Here is a 20,520-nt window from a genome sequence, read left to right on the forward strand (position 1 = left end):
ATCTACTTCATCTGGTGATCCCGTTGTGTCTTCCTCTATCAGAGATACTGGATGTAGTCTGGTCATTTTGTTGATCACCTTCACTCTGTCCACTGCAATAGCACACAACTCCCAGTGGCCACTTATTTCAATTCCTTGACCAATTCCCACATTCACATGCACGTCCATAGCCTCAGGCACTCCCACCCGCAAATTGGAGCAACACCACCTAATATTCCTAACATCAATTTCTGCTGGATCCCTCCCCTGTCTCTCTCTCTCTTTCCCAAGGCCTTTCCTCCAGCTCTCCATCCCTTCCCTTTCCATTCAGAGAGCTCCCTCCTCCCGCTATCACTTCTCTCCTTTTTTCTCTTCCATCCTTCCACCCATACGACCTCTTGCCTATTGGGCTTTGCTCCTCCCCCTGCCCCATCTTCCTTCCTCCCAGGTGCCACCTGCTTTTTGCTCACACCTTGATGCAGAGCCTGAAACGTTGATTATATATCTTTGCTTCCTATGGACGATACATGACCTACTGAGTGAGTTTCTTCAGCACTTCTGTGTATGAAACTACAATCTCAGCGTCTACAGACTTTCTTGATTATCTCCATTTTTGTTTTAAGATTATGTTTGGGGAATGTAAACTTTAGCATTTATTTTACTGTAATACATTGCATTGTGATATAAACATATTCTTTACAAGGCAGTCCAAAGAACAACTAATGTTGGAACAATTTTCCATCACTTACTAAGGATACATTTTCTCCAAGAACCGTTTTGGACTTCTCCTGCTCTGCCATTACAAATTCAAAGAATGCTTCTTTTGCACAAAACTTCCAACAATCATAGAACAGGTGAGACTCTGAGAAAACTTTTCTATCTCCAAGATCTTCCCAAGATAATTTAAATGAAGGTAAAGTGTGGGTCCACAGACAGCTGTGTGAGGGATCAAGACTATAATGGACCACAGGCAACCTTGCGAATTAAGGACAAAGACACCTCCCTTCTGGACAGACTGAACATATTCTCTGCACAGTTTGATGAGAAGAACAGGAAGATGCCAAAGAAAGCTCCATGTCCCCCTGATGAACTAGCCCCCTGCATCGCCATGGCTAAGGAGAGGAAAATCTTATCCAAAGTGAACCCACTAAAGGCAGCGGGATGAGACAACATACCAGGTCGGGTACTGAAGGACTGCTCAGACCAATTGACAGAGATCTTCACAGACATCTTCAACACCTCACTGTAGGAGTCCATTATTCTTGCAGGGTTCAAGACAGCCACCATCATCCCAGTACCTAAGAGGATGACAATAACAGGCATTAATGATTACCGTCCTGAGGCACTGACCTCTACCATTATGAAAGGCTTTGAGCGTCTGGTGATGGAACATATCAAAGCACACCTCCAAGAAATGCTGGATCCATTTCAATTCACCTCTAGAAGAAACCATTCCACAGACAATGCTATAGCCTTGTCCCTTCACTGCATCCTAGCTCACCTGGAAAACAATGCCTCACACACCAGGCTGCTGTTTATTGACTTCAGCTTGCCATCTAGTATAATCATTCCCCAGAGGCTGGTATCCTCGCTGGGACTCAACACCCCTCTCTATAATTAGACCCTGGATTTCCTAACAGAAAGACCAGTTTGTCCAGGTCGATAGCAGAATATTGAGCACCATCTGGCGCACCTCAGGGTGGTGTGCTCAGCCCTCTCCTGTTCACACTACTGACCCACGACTGCATCACCAGATCCAACTCCAACAGAGTCATCAAGTTTGCAGATGGACAATCAGTAGATGGTCTCATCAGCATCAACGATGAGTTGCACTACAGAGAAGAGGTGGAAAATCTCATGAAATGGGTCAAGAATACCAACTTGAGTCTCAATGTGGACAAGAGAAAGGAGATGATTGTATACCTCAGGGTGTCCAGGAATTACCACCCTCCACTACACATCAACAACTCTGCAGTGGAGAGAGTGCAGACTACCAAGTTCTTTGGAGTTCACTTAACTAGCAACATATCATGGACACTCAACATCTCCTCACTTGTCAGGAAGATGCAACAGCGACTGCACATCCTGAGAGGATTGATGTAGGCAAGGCTACCAGCCATCATTATGTCAACCAACCTTCTATAGGAACCATATCGAGAGCTTCCTGGCTGGTTTCATCACAGTGCAGTATAGTTGCTGCAGAGAAATGGATCAGTGGTCAATCCACAGGACCATAAGAGTGGCAGAGAGGATCACTGGAGTCTCCACTCCCTCCCCCCCACCCCGCATCGACATGATTGTTGTATGAAGAGGGGGCGCAAAATCATCAAGGAGCTGTACACAGCATCTTTCAGCTGCTCTGTAGGGGAAGAGATACAGGAGCATCCAAGATGAGGAACAGCTTCTTCCCACAGGTGCTGAGAATGCTGAACGACCAAAGGAACTGCTCACACTGACCATCCAAGGCTCTCATTTGTACACAATGTTTACTTCTTTATTTTTGTAGATATAATACTTATCCTGCATATGTATGATTTGTCTGTGTGCATTTTATATCTGCTTATGCTTTTCCATGTTTTTCACCGAAGTCCGAAGAACGATGCTTCGTCGGAATGTACTTATACAATCAGATGACAATAAACTTGAAATTAAATCATTTTGGATCCCTGCAATCCACCAACAACATTCTTGATTTCATCTTTGCCAGAATTATGCTTTTTCCAAACATTCTCATGTCTTTTACTTCAGAAACAAAAACAGAAAATATTACCATGGAACCATAAAACACAACAGAAATGAAACAGGCCCTTCAATACTTCTAGTCCATGCTGAACCCTTTATCTTACCTTGCCCCATTGACCTGAACCCAGGACTATAGCCTTCCATATACCACCCTCCCCCCATCCATGCAATGATCCAATCTTATCTAAATTGAACCCACATTTACCATCTCCACTGGCAGCTTGTTCCATACTCTCACCACCCTCTGAGTGAAGTTCTCCCAAATGTTCCCCCTAAATATTTCAATGGTTCTTGTCTCAACCAGAGAAAAAGGCCATTTTGCATTTACTCTCTCTCACCCTTATTAATTTATATTCGTGATTCAAATCTCCCCTCATTCTCCAACTCTTCGGGGAGTATTCCACTCATCAGTTCCTGGCAACCTCCTTGTAAATATTCACTGCACTCTTTCAATTATTGAAAATACTCAGGAGATTAGCCAGCATTTATGAAAATATCTAAAATTTATTATTTGGGTCAAAAAGATGTCATCAGATATATTGACCCCTGAAATTCAAACTCTGTATCCTTTCTCACAGATGTTCTCTGATCTGCTGAGGGTTTCAAAAATTTTCTGCTTTTGTTTCAGATTTCCAGTATCTAAAGATTTTTTATTTTCATCTTCTCTTCATTCCATATCTAAATATTATGAGATCCATGCAGTTAATTTTCAGGAATAGATTGAAAGATTTATAAGTACTAACCAAGTTTTCTCATAATGGTGTATTTAGGGGATAAATGGTGTATTTCGGGGATTACAGGTTTGCGGGATGAAAGGGCCTTTTGCTATGCTGTACGTCTAAAATAAAAATTTCACTCAGTCGTTGAACCATGCAGACTAGGACTATCCTATATAGGAAACAAATGCAGCTTTTGGTCCATTAAAATGTCCCAGACTGCCTCTTGGAAGCATCTTCACACAAGCCATGGGAAACAAAAACTGCAAATGATGTAATATTGAGCAAAGAATTGCTTGAGGAATTTAGCAGGTCAGACATTATATTGGAAATTATCACTCAATGTTTCGGGTCGTAACCCTTTCTTAAGACTAAAGAGTATATAAGGGAAAAAGAAACTGGGGAGGAACCCAGAGGTGATAAGGGGTATGAGAGGTGGAGAGACTAATGGTTTGTTAACCAAATTTGGCCTCAACCAGTGTCTTTATAAAGCAGCATCGTAACATCCCAATTCCTGCACCCATTTCTTTGATTTATGAAGGCCAATGTGCCAAAGATTTTCTTTATAACCCTTTATACTTGCAGAGGGATCTGGACCAGCTGGAAAAATGGGCTGAAAAATGGTAGATGGAATTCAATGCAGACAAGTGTGAGGTGTTGCATTTTTGGAAGGTCAAACCAAGAAAGGACATACACCGTAAATGTATCCCATTTACAAACTTTGTTGATGTTCTATGTTCTATAACAAGGTTCCATTTATTCTTTCAATAGCATAACTCCATCATGAAAATAATGAAATCCCAGTTCTATGTCAAATTGGGGACAGTTGCTTGATATTGCGTGTTTCGTGGATTGGTGAACTGACCGCTTTTTGTGGGGGGTGGCCACAAATTTTAAACTTTCGTATTTTAAACCTACTTATTTTTTGCAATTTTGTTGCTGGTTGCTTGATAAGAGGGATTTTACTGTATATGGTAGCAAACAGTGAGATAAAATGACAGTTTTGCAGCCCCATTTCTAACCTGCAGTTCCTGAGCAAGCACCTGAGAGCAAAAAGATCACAGAATTACTCCACTATGGATTTTAAAAGTATCATTCATGATTTTTAATTCGGATTCTCAAAGGACAACCAAAACTATTAGCTTTTCTTCCAAATGCATGGTGTTCACAGTCAAACATATTCCTGCACGATAATTGAATGGTCTTATTATTTTGCAGATTCAGAGCTTTAAAAAAACTCTTGAGCTCCATTTTCAACTCATTTACATTTTCAATGTTCATGTAGTTAGTGACATGTTATTTTGAAATAAACAGAATAAGCGAATTAGTTGGTTGCACAGAAGCCTCTGAATTCCTTTAAAAATTTGCCGACGCTGTGCATCTGCTAAATTTTTCACCCTCTCAAATTTTGCCTTTAATAAATAGTTTGAATTAGTATTGTGTTACTTACATTAGAATCAATTTGCTTCTTATCCCATTTACAAACTTTGTTGATGTTCTATGTTCTATAACAAGGTTCTATTTATTCTTTCAATAGCATAACTCCAGCATGAAAATAATGAAATCCCAGTTCTATGTCAAATTGGGGACAGAACTCGATTCTTTTTAATAAAAGATAAAATGAAAGACAAAAGCTCCCAATGCTCCAACTGAAATTATAACATACAATAAATTCGACAAGATATTTGAATTCACAGCAGGGGACATTCTTCTACCAACGTAGAATGGGATGCCTGTCTCTTCCCCATCAGCCAGCCATGCATCAATAGATGTATTCAGGGATTGTCAGATGTATCAAAATCAATGTATTTTATGAACCTGGGAAACATTCCTGCTTTCCATAACAGAACACTGACAAATGCCTAATACCTCCTGAATGGCTTATAACCATTTCGTTTAGCTTAAGGTTTTCATTGCGGGCATTTTCCCCCCTTCTTACATTATCATCTAGATTCGAACCAGTTGTTTTTTTTTTAATGAGCTTTATTCTGTGGATTAGTAAGATTACACAGGGCAGCCTACAAGAAAATAGACCAATGGGCCCCTCAAGTCTGCCCCACCAGTTAATATGATAATGGATGATCTATGCTCGCCTCAACTGTTATCCTGAGCCAGTTCCACGTAACCCTGAATTCCTCAATCTATATCCATCTTCACCTCAAGTCTATCTAGAGATCCAACCTTCACCACCCTCTCAGGCAGAGAATTCCAGAAATTCATCATCATGAGAGAAGTCGTTTCAATGTTTCTAAGTTTTAAACAATCAACGCCATTTCTTTCATCTGTATCCCTTTGTGCACGACTATCCCAACCAGTGAAAATATCCCAACATCTACCTTAACAAGCTGCCTTAGAATTTTATGTGGAATAAGGTCACCCCTCATTCTTTAAACCCAAAATATTACAGATACAAACAGTCGAGCCTCTCTTAATAGGACAACCATCATGGACCATGTCTTTTACATCTCCTTTGGACTTCTTCCAATGCTACTATATCCTTTTTTAATACAAGGATAAGGGGACCAAAACTGTGCACAGTATTCTGGGTATGGCAGCAACATCACATGGTACAGGACAAAAAACACCCCATTCTTAAACTCCAAGTCACTTGCCTTCTTAACTACCTTTTGTGTCAGCCTGCTAACTTTTTGTAATTCACGCACAAGAACAGTTAGGTTCCTCTTAGCTTCACACATTTGCAGTCTCTCTTCATTTAGACTATAATCCCTTTTTGATCCTTCTTCCTTGAACCATAAAACAATGCAGCACAGAAAGACGCATTTCGTCCCATCGAGACCGCACCAAACTATTTATTCTGCCTAGTTCCATTGATCTGCACCCAGACCCCTCCATATCCTTCCCTTCCATGTAACCATCCAATCCTCTCTTAATTGTCAAAATCGAACCCCATTCACCACCTTCCCTGGCAGCTCATTGCACACTCTCACCACTCTGAGCAAAGAAGTTCCACCTAATGATCCCCTTAAACATTTCACCTTTAACCCTCTAATGCTTGCCTCACCCAACCTCAATGGAAAAAAAGCTGTTTGCATTTACCCTGGCTATTCCCATAATTCTGTATACCTCTATAAAATCTCCCAAAATTCTCTGATGCTGAAGAGATAGTCCTAACCTATTCAACCTTTCCCTATAACTCAGTTCTTCAGGTCCCAGCAACATCCTCTGAAATGTTTTCTACACTCTTCATTTTATTGCTATTTTTCCAGTAGGTAGGTCTCCAAAACTGCACACAAATGGGTCCTCACCAATATCTTATACAATTTCAATATGACATCCCAACTCCTGGGCACAATACTTTGATTTATAAAGGTCAAATGTGTGAAAAAAATCCCTTTTAATGACCTATGTACCTGTAATGCCACTTTCAAGGAATTGTTCATCTATATTCCCTGATCCTCTTGTTCGGTGGCACTGCACAATTTCCTGCCATTTACCATGCAGTCCTACCTTGGTTTTGCCTCCCAAAGTGACACACCTCACACTTGTCCACCATAAATTCATCTGCCATTTAAAAGCCTATTTTTCCTGCTGGTTCAGATCCTGCTGCAAGCTTCGAAAGCCTTCAACTCTGTTCATTACACCCCCAGTCTTAGTGTCATCTGGAAATTTGCTGATCCAATTGACCACATTATTATCCAGATAGTTAAAACAACAATGGACCCAGCAATGATCCCCAAGGTACACCACTAGTCACAGGGCTTCAGTCAGACAGGCCGACTCCACTACCATCTCATCCCCAAAATCCCCTAACCAGTGAATCCCCTATCACTACTTCTTTCCCCCCTCTTCTAAGTCAAAGGGCAACACTCCATTCCTGAAGTGCTTGATCTCAATTCTCCACATTAAACTCCATTTGTCAGGTTTTCATCCATTCATCTGGACTATCTATAACCCTTTACAGAATCACAATATCCTCACGCTCCTCTACCTTGTTTTGGATCGCGATACAATGAATAGAGCCTGCTGACTCACGGCCCCAGCAACCAGAGTTTAATCCTACCCTTTGCTGCTGTGTGCGTTAAATTTACTGTGGACTCTCCTGTGATCATTTGAGTTAGCTCCTGGTGATCCAGTTTCATAGACTTGATAGACTAAAATGGGCTCTATCACTTCAAGAAATAGAATACACGGTAAAAATGTGCAAGGGTGGGGGCCCTTGATTCCAAATAATCAAGGATCTCTATTCAACCATAGGCTGCCCAATGAAGCAATAAATCCCAGCAAAGAAAATTACTCCACTATTTAATCCAGTCTGTCAAATGTCTGTACAAATCGGATCTCCTTAAAAAGAAAACTGGTTTCACTGCATGTAAAACAGCATTTCAAATGGAAGATTACACTGTTTTTAAAGCACTTTAAAGCTGTGCTACCTATAATATTTTTGACTATTGTTGTTTAAAATAGTTATTTGCATATCTAATAAACAGCAGAACATTTTAAAATTGCTGGCAATAAAAATATAGTCCTTTATTACAAATATTTAAGTCTGTGATAATACCTGAAAGATTATGAACACTATACGATCCAATAGATCTCAAACCTGATGTAAAGGTTTGAATGTTTGACACATTACATTAAATGGGTTCATGTTATCTTGGATTACTGACAGTAATCCAAATCTTCACAATATCCATAAATGAGCATTTAACCAAGGAGGACTTTCTGCATCCGGTGCTGAGGAACGTTGAATTCGTCATCAGAATCACAGTCGCTCTGAGAACTTGAGCTACAGGGCGAGTAGCATTGTGGAGAACACAGGTAGTGCATGAGTGGCAGGCGGTACTTGCCACAGAAGTCAACAAACTTGATATGACGAACACAAGAGTCAAAGTAAACTCCTAGGGAGAAAGAACATATATAATTGATTCAAGATCATTTTTATTTCTGCCACTGAGATCTCACTTTCTTCTTCAGTGGAAATACTCATGTTCTGAACAATCCTGTATTCACTGAAAATACCACCTTAAAACTAACCAATGTGATTCATTCCTTCCAAAACACTGGTTTTAAAAATATAAATAACAGAAAATATAAAAGTATCAGGAGGGAAGGAAAACACAAAAGTCTGCAGACACCGTGGTTGAAGTATAAACACCAATTTGGAGAAACTCAGGAGGTCAAAAAGTGCACTTTATATTGCAAAGATAAAGATACAGAACCAATGTTTCAGGCTTGAGCCCTTCATCAAGGTATGGAAAAATGTCAGCAGGTACCCGAACACAATGAGGGGGGGTGGGAGTGGGGGAGGAGCATGACCCCAAAGGGAGAAAAGCCACACCAGCAAGCAGGGGGAGGAGGGATGGTTTTGTGAATGGAGAGGGAAGGGGGTGCAGAGCTGGACTAAAGAAGACAAAGGGGAAGGGAGGGAGAAAAGAGTAGGCTAGCAGAAATCAGAGCAGTCAATGCCATCTGGTTGGCAAATGCTCAGATGGAAAATCAAGTGTTATTCCTCCAATTTATGTACTATCTTGGTGGGTTAGTAGATGAAACCATGGTCAGACATGTGAGTGGGGCTTAATATTGAAATGGTTGGCCACTGGGAGATCCCTATCACTGATACAGACAAAGCAAAGGTGCTCAGAGAAGCGATCTAGAGTCTGCGTCCAGTCTCTTCAATATAGAGAAGGCCACAGGAGGAAGGGGCCAGGATCCTATCCAAAAAGACCACAACCATTGTTCCCCATTATCTATTTTATAATTACATCCTCAAAAACATTCAGGAAGTTTATCAAACTCAATTTCCCTTTCATAAATACACACTGACTTTGTCTAATCTGTGGATCTGAACACAATCTTTTCAAGAATCAAGTAGTCATGCAGGAGAAGTGGTGTGGAAGAAATGTGGATTTGAAAGGGAGCACAGGAAAGTACAGGGAGCCATGAGACAATTGTTGATTCTACTGGGACTCAGAGTTCTTGTAAATGACAACTTTAGTATGGATGCAAATCCTCTGAAACGGACAGTTTAGTCTCTTGTGTATGTTTACAAAGAACCAATGTAAGTTAAACTTGCAGTTCTCACACTGTCCAAATGGTTTTCTTTCACATTTCAGAATTCCTCAACATATCATAGAGGCTTTCATGTATGAAGTGGATTGATGACAAAAAAAAATAGCTCCAGAGATGGCTCACACCTTTAATATACAGAAAAGGGAGCCATCCTCCTGAACACTTTCCTGTTTAACTCCTGAACACATCAAGACCTTAATTATTTATTTATGTGGCCTCCCAATCTATCAAATACCATCCATCACAGGTATTATTCACAACTTGGATGTGCTGGCATCCAATCATTTGGCTCAATGGATTTCAAGGTAAATCACTGCTGAAGTAAAATGTATGCCGCACTGAGCCCAATAAGAAAACACTTCATTCCTAAAAGATTTGAACCAAAATCATTTGCAACTCAATGCATTATTCTTCTTCCCGCCTCACTTCCCTCAAAAAACAATGTGAACCATAGCTTCTTACCTGCACACTTGGGATTTGGGCACTTGCTGGCTGAATCCAAGTACTTGACCAAGTTTTCAGGCATGTCTTTGTGAGTGTAGTGAAAGTTGCGGGATTTCACAATCCGACCAGCCAGTTCAAGTAGTGATGGTGGATTGAAAGTTAGATCTTTTACAAATCGCACAACAAGAGGGTTCCCACGTAGACTGAGCTCCTGCAGGTGGACCAAGTTGAGGATTTCTTGAGGAAGATACGTAAGCAAGTTATTGTGAAGACTGAGGGACCGTAGAGAATTCAGCCTGGAAGGTCAGAAATGACTGATGTCAGTGGCTTGGAAGGGCAATTTTTGACATTATTAAATGGAGATGATTAAATAGGACATTCTGGCAAACTTGCATTGCTTAATATTTCAACATAACCTCTCAAGCTTCTTCTACCATTAAATAACATTACTGATCAGAATTCTACCATCCTGTGTAAGTGAAATTGTTGCATAGCTTCACTCCTGAAAGGCAGAACTACTTTTAAATTTTGCACAATACCCTGATCCTCAACTGAGTGAAGTTAGTTTTACATCTAATTTGCCATTTTCCTTTATTATCTTAAAAACATTGATCCAATCACCCAATATAGTTTTTTTTAGTTCCACGGAAGACAATTGTCATGTATCCTCATAATTTATCACTTAAGAGTTGGGTGCCATTATAAGGAATCTTTGTTGGACTCTCTCCATGGACATAAACATCTTCCTGATGTTTGGTGCTCAGAATAGACCACAATATTCTAGGTTTGGTCTAAAATGAGCTTTAACTCACTGGGGTATAATTTCTGAACATTAGGCACAAAAGTCTAGATGTCAATATACATTTGGTCTATGACTTACTGTGCAAACTGTGGAGGAAGGCCTTGAATACGATTGTCACAAAGTCCGAGATAGCTTAGGTATGGCAGGTTAGCAAGTTCCGGAGGAATCAATAGAATTCCATTCCCACCCAGGTACAACAGTTCTAAACTGGAGGAAAGAAAGCAAAGGAAACCTTAAACACTATAGCTAACAATCAAATTGCTACAGTAATTTACTGATCAGATCATCTGCAGAAGGTTCCAGTTTCACGTCCTCGTTGTTCGCCAATAGCACTGCCTTTTTTTTCTTCCTCAAGTATAAATCTCTTTGAAAGTGATGACTAAATCTTTCTCCACCACACATTCTGGATCAGGAGGACATCCCCATTTCTCATGGGGGCCATTTTCAAATTATTTACAGCTTTCATTGTGATAACTCACGTGGGAATGAAACAAAGTGTCACCTACTCAATGCAGCAGGCTCCTATAACATAAAAAGCCTGAGTTTTGTTTCAGTATATAATGTCGCTGCCAGCTCTCTACCAAAGCAACTCATTCATTCCACTAACTGGCTCATTCTCCCTTGCCTAGTAAAATTTTCTCCATCACATAGTTCCCTCTTGATGGTCACAATGGAATCTGCCTCCTTCACATCTGCACAGTTCAATCCAAGTTCCAAATACAGTCTATAATTATTTTTTTCATGAGACCTGACATTTCCTTCCCCTTAATTTTATATACCGTGACAGCCTGTCCTGGATTCTTCCATCAATGGGAACAGCTTTCCATTCTACAGTCTTTCCACTGCCCTTCTCATCGTATACTTTTCTACTAAGTTTCCCCTCAGCCTTCTCTTCTCAAAAAAAGCCTCAGCTTCTTAATTAACTGTCATCCTTGGTAAAAAAACAGGGAAAAGTGACAGTGGCTGTTGTGGGTGGTTTGAGTCCTTTAATATCTTGGCTGACTTTCTGAGAAAATGGGAAGTTGATGGAGGTAAGGGAGGTGGTGTATGACTCATCTTCCTCCACCTGATGCCTTTTTTCCTTTTCTCTCTCCCTGCCCCCTCCCCCTCCACTCTGTCTGGCAATCATCTGCCTCCTCCTTCCCTTCTGTCTGTCATCCTGTACTCCTCCCTGATTCACCAATCTCCTGTCCAAGCCCTCCCACCTTGTCCTAATTATATTGGCCACCTTCCCTTTATACTCTCAAACTTAAAGGGTTTTCTCACCGATGCTGCTTGACCTGTCAGGTTCCTCCAGAAGATCTTTTTTTCCTCAGATTCTAGCATCTGCAGTCTCTTGTATGCCTCAGAGTTATCAGATATTGCAATGATTTTGCACACCGAAGAATCAAGTCCAAAAGTCTTGGCTAACATTTCATCGTATCTCTGAGTGAACACTGTGCTGTCTCAGATTACTGTACTGTGGGTATGTTGACTTTCAGATGAGACATGAGACATCTGCTCAAAAAATGGTATAAAATTTTGCAAAACTCAGAGATCAACAGGGAACTTCCTCATGTCACAGGTAAATATTTTCACTTGGCTCAATTTCATTGCTCATTGTAGGAGGTTGTTGTGTCTTGTTTTCTGCATGTCCCTTATTATAAGAGTAATTCTATGCCAAAATGACATTGTTATAGCCATATAACCATTTACAGCACAGAAACAGGCCAGTTTGGCCCTACTAGTCCATCCCGGACGTCATCCCTCACACCTAGTCCCACTGACCCGCATTTGGCCCAGTGGATGGGTTCAAAGATTTGCTGGGATATTCTTGTTGTATTGGGAAAACAACTATTGGTGGTATATTTTTTAAATTAAATTTAGGTGTACAGCATGGTAACAAATCCTTTTGGCCCACGAGCCCGTCCCGCCCAATTACATCCAACTGGTATGTTTTGAATGGTGGTAGGAAACCAGAACATCTGGAGGAAACCCATGCAGATATGAGGAGAATGTACAAACTCCTTACAGACAACGCCAGATTCTAACCCGGGCTGTTGGCGCTGTAAGTGTTGCACTAACCGCTACGCTAACCATGCTGCCCTTGGTCCAAATTCTCCACACCGCCATAAGAAAAAGAGTTACATCAGAACAGATACGATGTACGCACAGAATACCCAGGTAAATTTCCTTTCCCCAAGCAAAATAACCTGGAAATGGCTGTTACAGTATGTCATTGCCCTCCAGAAAAAGAATGACCTAGCATTACACCAAAAAAAAAACAATAATGCAGTGTTTGGACCAAAACATTTTGTGTGGAAAGTTACAGCAGAGAACTGAAAGTCATTCATTCATGCATTGGTGGCACTGGAGGGTGAGGGGCAGGTGATCGAAAAAGGGAGAGAATTTTAACTCAGTTAACATGAGGTTCAAAGAAACTGGTCATATAATTACAGTCAAGGTCAGCAAATATTTAGAAAGAGCCAGTAAATATTTTGCTTCAAAGAAACTCAAGTTTAAAAGTGGAAAGAATGCCAGAATAAGTTAAATTCAAACTACCATTAAAAAAAAAATCCTGGCCTAAAATCTGCTGACTGGAATATCCTGTCAATGACCCAGCAAGGCAAGTCACACCACCCAGCCCTTTCACTGAGAAATTTTAATGCTCCAAAGCAGTTTTCTCTGGCAGCTATGTTCAGAGAGATCAAAATGCACCCAAAATAAAAAATTCTCTCAATTTAGAACAGAAGGGTTTTTAAAGAGTTGGAGAAAACAAATGCATCTTTGCAAACTTCAATCCAGTGAACTTAACATTTGTCCATAGGTAATCTTATTAAAGTTCACATCAGACACAAAAATAGCAGATTTTGAAGTAGATATGATTACATTAAAGTACATTAAGTTAAAGTAAACTAGTTAATCCCTCCCTTCTGTCTTAATGATATGGAAATGATCGAGACATATTTGAAACAAAATGAAATAAGAAATCCTGGTAGCAAGTTTCACAGTGAAGTTCATGCACAAGGGAATAGAACAGTGTTAATATGCAGGTAATCCACTTATGCTTAGCACCCACAACCAAAATGAAAATGCACTCCTATCTATAGCAAATTCTTGTAGACCACTCAAGTTTCCAACTCATCAGTTTAAAACTCTACACAGACTGGGACATATGTACCTGTGGTTAACAGCAATTTAGTGGTTCCAGTAGGATGTTTAGAAGTTAAGGATTGAAATAAACCAATTACATCAGTGAATAGATCTAATACAGACATGTGTAAATAATCGGACAAAGGAAAATTCTCATCATACATATTCTAGAAATTATCCTCAGAAAGCCACTAAAGGCTAAGAAGAGACAATGAAAAATTTAAATAATTATAATTATTTGAATATGTTCCCCTTCAAAGGATTCCTCAACTAGTTGGGGTATCAGAGTTCAAAAGCACAAAAAAACAAATTGTCTACCCAACTAGTCCTATTTGCCTGTGTCCTCTCTATCTATGTACTTGTCTAAATACCTTTTAAATGTTGGATTCACCTCCACCACTTCATTTGGCAGCTTATTCCATATATCCACCACCCTCCACAGGTAAAAATCAGCCCCTCGGGTCCCTTTAAAATCTTTCTTTTTCAATATTTTTATTGAAATTAAAGTTCCACAGAGTACATAAGAATACATATTAAAAGTCAAAAAATAATACATTTCACTTAGATCATACCAGTTCATCCAAGGTGCCCTGCATTCTCAGTCAAACAAATTATATTATAGTAATATTTTATTATAAAAAGAAAATCTAATCCCACTACCAAAATCAAAGCTGTTTGGCAAAGAGAGGAAAAGAAATTCTTTATCAGAGAAATAAATTACCCTATTAGTCAACACTTCTGTATTAATACCAAATCAAAGATTTTGAAAGTAATTCAAAAGGGTCCCATAGTATTTGAAAATGTAAATTGGAAATTGAGCATCCAATCTTCTCTAAATTTAAACACTACATAACGTCATGTAGCCATTGAGGATGAGCAGGCAGAGCAATGCCCTTCCATTTGAGCAACATCGCCCACCTGGCTGTAAGAGAAATAGATGCTGTAAAAGATATGCCACTCTCTCCAACAATACCAAACAAGGCACTTAAAGGATTAGGCTTAAAATTAACTTTAAAAAGTACAGAAAAAGATTGAAATACTTCATTCCAGTATTTCACAAGACTCTGGCATGTCCAAAACATAGAAATTGATGAAGCATCTCCATTGTTGCATCCGTCACGAGATACGTCTGCAGAAAAGCAAGATAGTTTGACTTTGGACATGTGAGCCTTATGGACTTTTAAAAAAAATTGTATGAGGGAGTGGTGAGCACATAAATAGGAGGTCTTCACCAATTTAAAGATTACATTCCAAGTTTCTTCAGTTCCCAAGTTTTTAAAATTTTAATCTCAAATTTTAATCCCTTTAAAATCTTTACCTTTCTTTAATTTAAACTTTCTAGATTATGATTCTCTCATCTTGGGAAAAAGACTATGACTACTAACCATTGTGATTTTATAAATCTCTTTCAAGTTCTAGGGTGAAAAGTTCCAGCCAGTGGTTCCCAACCAATGAGCCATGACCACAGCATGTTTCCATGTTTATTCTTTAAAAATCTTAAAACAAAATACTTTATATTATATAAAGATGCGTTTCTTACAGAGCTGCCTTTGATTTGAAAATATTGGTCAGTCATTGCCATGAGTGGGCCATGGCAATGTTAGGCCAGAAGCCAGGTGGGCCTTAGACCGAAAAAGGTGGAGAACCACTCTTTATCCAGCCTCCCCTTTCAACTCCAGACCTCCAATTTCAATTAATTTCAATTCCATATGAATCTTTTCTATTCCTTTTCAGCTCCTATAGCCAAGTGACCAGAACTGCACACAATGCTCCAAGTGGAAAGAGACTAAACACAGAGCAAAACCAACAATATAATGAATTATTTAAGTAAAATCAAAAGAATACTCTTCAGAGGAAGTTATGATCAAGCGGCACAGAATGGACGAAATGAAGAGGAACAAAGGAAAATTGCAAAGAACCTCATGACTGTTAATTGGTGAAGAACACAAAATATAAATTGGGAGCAGGAACAGAAAATACCAGAGTAAATTTTAAGATATTGGGAGCAGGATGCTTTTGCGAAATATGAAGGTAGGTTGTATACCTTTGGTCTTAAATGAATCCTACTTCAAAATTGTGAATATGTCATAGTTATTCTATCAATGCTGTATTAAATTTAATTCTTTTTGTAATTTATGATCATGTAAATTGAGCTGCTTATTTATTGTTTCAAATATTGTCCACAGTTTAAACATCTACTGCATTGTACTGAAATCTCCACAACAGATTTATTTGCCAGGTTAAAATATATTCCATAATCTATACGTCTGGAACTTTGGACTGAAAAACATTTTAGTCCAGTTCATGTTTTGTCATGTTGGTAATCGCAATTCCTAAATCAAATGACAAAAAAAGAGAAACACGTGCAAACCAACCATACCAACTTCTTATATTTACCCTCCTACACTCCAGTGTGAATGGTTCTATTGAAACTACTGGCTGAATAGGTTTGCCAATACTCCCGTCTTTTCTTTCATATCACATACTGGGCCCTTCAATCACTGAGGATGGGCATGTGCTCACATCTTCCTCCTGCTTAAATGGCCAATCATATATGTCATATAAATTGTACAATATACATGAGCATCAAAGTTCTTACTTGCTGCAGGTACTTGATAAAAGAAAGGCAACAATAGTATTTGTGTCCACCCTGGCCACAAGGAAGGTAATGGAGGATGGGAGAATGACAAATGCCACGCTCTTGTTTAAAAAAGGCAATAGGGCAAGTCCTGGGAATTATAGACCAGTGAGTCTTGCATCAGTGATGGGCAAACTATTGGAGAGGATTCTTAGGAGCAGAATTTACAAACATTTAGAGAAGTATAGTCTTCTCAAGAATAGTCAGCATGGCTTTATGAGGGGTAGGTCATGCCTCATGAACCTAAGTGTGCTTTTTGAGAAAGTAATGGAAGAAAATGATGAAGGTAGGGGGGGGTGGATGTGGTGTATATGGATTTTAGTAAGGCATTTGTCAAGGTCCCCCATGGTAGACTCATTCAGAAAGTCATGGGATCCATGGAACTTTGATTGAGTGGATTCAGAATTAGCTTGTCTGCAGAAAGCAGAGGGTAGTAGTGAATGAAACATATTCTGCCTGGAGTTCACTGACCAGTGGATTTCCACAGGTATCTGTTCTGGGACCTTTGCACTTTGTGATTTTTATAAATGACCTGGATGAAGAAGTCAAGGGATGGTGTAAGTTTGCAAATCATGCAAAGGTTGGAGGTGTTGTGCATAATAAAGGTTGATGTAGGTTGCCACAGGATGTAGAGTTGGGTGGAAAAGTGACAGAGTTCAATCTGGATAAGTGTGAAGCGATATATTTTGGAAGGTCAAATTTGAAGGCAGAGTACATTTTTAATGGTAGGATATCTAAAAGTGGAAAAACAGAGGGGCCTTAGGGTCCAAATCCACACATCTTTCAATGTTACCTCACTGGTTGATAAGATAGTTGAGAAAGCTTATGGTATACAGCCCCTCATTAGTTGGGGGATTGAGTTCAAGAGTCATGAGATAATGCTACAGCTCTATGATACTCTGGTTAAACCACACTTGGAATGTTGTGTTCAGTTCTGGTTACCTCATTATGGAGAAGGGTGTAGAGCAAATTTACAAGGTCGATGCCTGGATTGGAGAATATAACTTATGAGGCAAAGTTAACAGAGCTCGGGCTTTTCTCTTTGGAGCAAATGATGAGAGGTGACTTAATAGAGGTCTACAAGATTAGAAGAGGCATAGATAGGGTGGACAGCCAGCACCTTAATCCCAGGGTGAGGGTAGTAAACACCAGAGAACATCTGTACAAGGTGAGTTGAGGAAGTTTAGGGAGATGACAGGATAAGTTTATTTTATATAAATACATATGTATACACACATACATAGCGAGTAGTGGATGTTTGGAATGCATTGCCAGGAGTGGTGGTAGAGGCTGGTACAATAGGAACATTTAAATGACTATTAGACAGGCACATGGATACAAGAAAAATTAGGGGTTATGGGTGTAAATAGGGAAGGTTTCTATTGGTTGGCACAACCTCATGGGCTGAAGGGCTGGAACTGTGCTGCAATGTTTTATGTTCCAGTGATATATATTGAATTAGAAAGAGATGATACATACAAAAGATAGATAGTAAATATTCAGTTATCCTAGTGCAAGAAAAAAATGATTTGCAGTAGTGCTGTCCTTTTGTGGTGTCGGAGCTGTCCATAATAAAAGTAACAAGGGGATATTCCGGATATGGTAGGATTACAGACCTTCTATCTGATTCATTGGTTGAAAGATTGATTTGGGGTGTTGATTGTACTATTTTTGCCATTAGGCATACATGTAATCCTTTACTGCAACTACACTAATCTGGTGTCTTTTTTAGCGAACCTAGATGCTGCTTCTAGCATGTGCATCTGCATTGGTTGATCCCTTCCTTTAATGTATAATGAGAATCATACAGAACTGGGAGGTTATTGACTGTGGTAGCGTTACTGCTGGAGTTTTGAAATTCTAAATCTGGTCAAAGTCTATCCTATTTGGCACAATGGAGGGAGAGAGATAAGGCTTTGTCTCCACAGGGACTGTCTGGTAATCATTTCTCCAAATGTTTCAGAAGGTTTCTCCTTCATGTTGATTTACTCTGTACTTGCTACAGACCAGGTCTGGCAGGTATGCCCTCAAGGACCTGGCTGACTTGTGGTAGTGTTACCAAGCCACTCCCAGTGATGGAATTGAAGCCCCTCATAGAGAGTGCATTCTGTACCTTTACTACTCTCCGTGCTTCTTCCAAGTGATGTTCAAGATGGAAGAGTTGTTTCCAGCACTGATTCATCAGTTGAGAGAGCATGGTGGGTGGTAATCAGGTGGCAATCATTCTTCATTCTGACGAACTGTCCTTAAAATATACACAAACTGGTTACTATATCCTACAAAAGAAAAGCTCTGGCCTTGAATGAGTATGAACAAGTACCCATTAAATCAAAGTTTGTGGGATAAACAGTGCAGGGGTGTTTAATTGTGTGTGGGAATTAGTAGCTGCATGTTCTCAAACTTTTTCATAATCACTTAATGTTCCAATTTTAAGCTGAAGAATAGCAACATTTATATTTTCGTTATTTAAATATTCCTGTTGCAATAACCATATAGTCCATAAGATCCCTAACAAAATATTTCCAAACGTACAGCAGAAAACTAGTAGATGACAAAAGAGAAATTGGATATTAAATTCTACAATAATGCCATTATTTCTACACAATCACTTTTTTTTGATATCACATTATAGCACAGGAATAGGAACTTTGGCCCATGACGTTTGCAATGCCCATGATGTCAATTAAAATGCACATACAACCCAATTCCCTGTATGTTCATGTTTGTCTCAGTGTTTTTAAAACATTGCTATTGTATCTGCTTCTCTGTTCTGTCTGCAAGTTCCAGCCACTTGCCACTCTGTGTGTACAAAAAATGAACCTCATGAACCTCCTTTAAACTTTATACCCTTCTCGCTTAAAGCTATGCCCTCTAATATTCAACATTTCAAAGCTTGCAGAGGGGTCTGGTCTGGACCAGTTGGAAAAAAGCAGATGGAATTTAATGCAAACAAATGTGAGGTGATGCATTTTGGAAGGACAAACCAAGAAAGGACACACACGGTAAATGGCAGGGCACTGAGAAGAGGACCAGAACAGGGAGATATGGGAATGTAGATACCCAATTCCCTGAAAGTAACATCACAGGTGGATAGGATTGTAAAGAGAGTTTTTAGCATATTGGCCTTCATAATGGGATATTATGATAAAGTTGTATAAATCATTGGTGAGGCCAAATTTCGAGTATTGTGGGCAGTTTTGGTCAACTAACTACAGGAAAGATATTATAAAGATAGAAAGAGTGCAGAGAAGATTTACTAGGATGTTGCCCAGACTCCAGGAACTGAGTTACAGGGGAAGGTTAAACATGTTAGGACTTTATTCCCTGGAGTGTAGAAGACTGAGGGGAGATTTGATAGAAGTATTTAAAATTATGAGGGGGGTAGACAGAGTAAATGTAGATAAGCTTTTTTCTCTGAGGGTAGGTGAGATACAAACCAGGGAACACGTTTTGAGAGTCAAAGTGGAAAAATTTAGGGGGAACATGAGGGGGAACTTCTTCACACAGAGAATGGTGGGAGTGTGGAATTAACTTCCAGTTGAAGTGGTGAATGCAGCTCAATTTTAACATTTAAGAAGAATTTGGACAGGTACATGGATGGGAGAGGCATGAAGAGCTATGGATTGGGTGCAGGTCAGTGGGACTAGGTTAAAAAAAATGGTTTGGCACAGACGAGAAGGGCCAAAGGGGACTCTTTCTGTGCTGGAATGTGCTATGGTTCTATTTCTGATCTGGAAAGTCTGTTCATTTAGGCTCTCTCATCATTTTACATACTTCTATTAATGGTGAAAAAAAATCATGATGGAGAGGAAATGATGAGATTGTTTCTTTGATTGCCAGTCGCAAAATTTCTTTGCACGTCTCGGTACCAAATATTAATTAAAACAGAAAATGCTGGAAACACTCCACAGGTCAGACAGCATCTGTGGGAGAAAAAAAAGAAACAGTTAACATTTTAGATCCCAGACTCTTTGTCAGACCTTGGAAAGAGAGAAAACTGTATCAAATCTTGTTGGATTAACCTCCTGTGAAATTGT

The 20,520-nt window shown here is 39.5% G+C and overlaps 1 protein-coding gene across 3 annotated transcripts in view; it reads right to left on the reverse strand.

Annotated features, from left to right (window-relative positions):
- Nucleotides 1–1,193: 1,193 nt before the first annotated feature.
- The window catches only part of lrrc58b (leucine rich repeat containing 58b), a 30,350-nt gene continuing 11,023 nt past the window's right edge, over nt 1,194–20,520 (reverse strand). The window contains exons 2-5 of one of the 3 annotated variants that reach the window (XR_011341527.1): nt 10,792–10,920; nt 9,930–10,207; nt 7,957–8,296; nt 1,194–1,277 (exon numbers count right to left, since the gene is read on the reverse strand). Coding sequence is in view for 1 of the 3 variants with exons in the window: in XM_069888501.1 (XP_069744602.1) it covers nt 8,103–8,296; nt 9,930–10,207; nt 10,792–10,920 (601 nt within the window). In the remaining 2 variants the exon portion in view is untranslated. Of the gene's footprint in view, nt 1,278–2,264; nt 2,722–4,518; nt 8,297–9,929; nt 10,208–10,791; nt 10,921–20,520 lie in introns of those variants that run through there. The other 2 variants (XR_011341528.1, XM_069888501.1) reach the window with 2 other exon arrangements.

Source organism: Narcine bancroftii, chromosome 7 (assembly GCF_036971445.1).
Source record: "Narcine bancroftii isolate sNarBan1 chromosome 7, sNarBan1.hap1, whole genome shotgun sequence".
NCBI lineage: Eukaryota > Metazoa > Chordata > Chondrichthyes > Torpediniformes > Narcinidae > Narcine > Narcine bancroftii.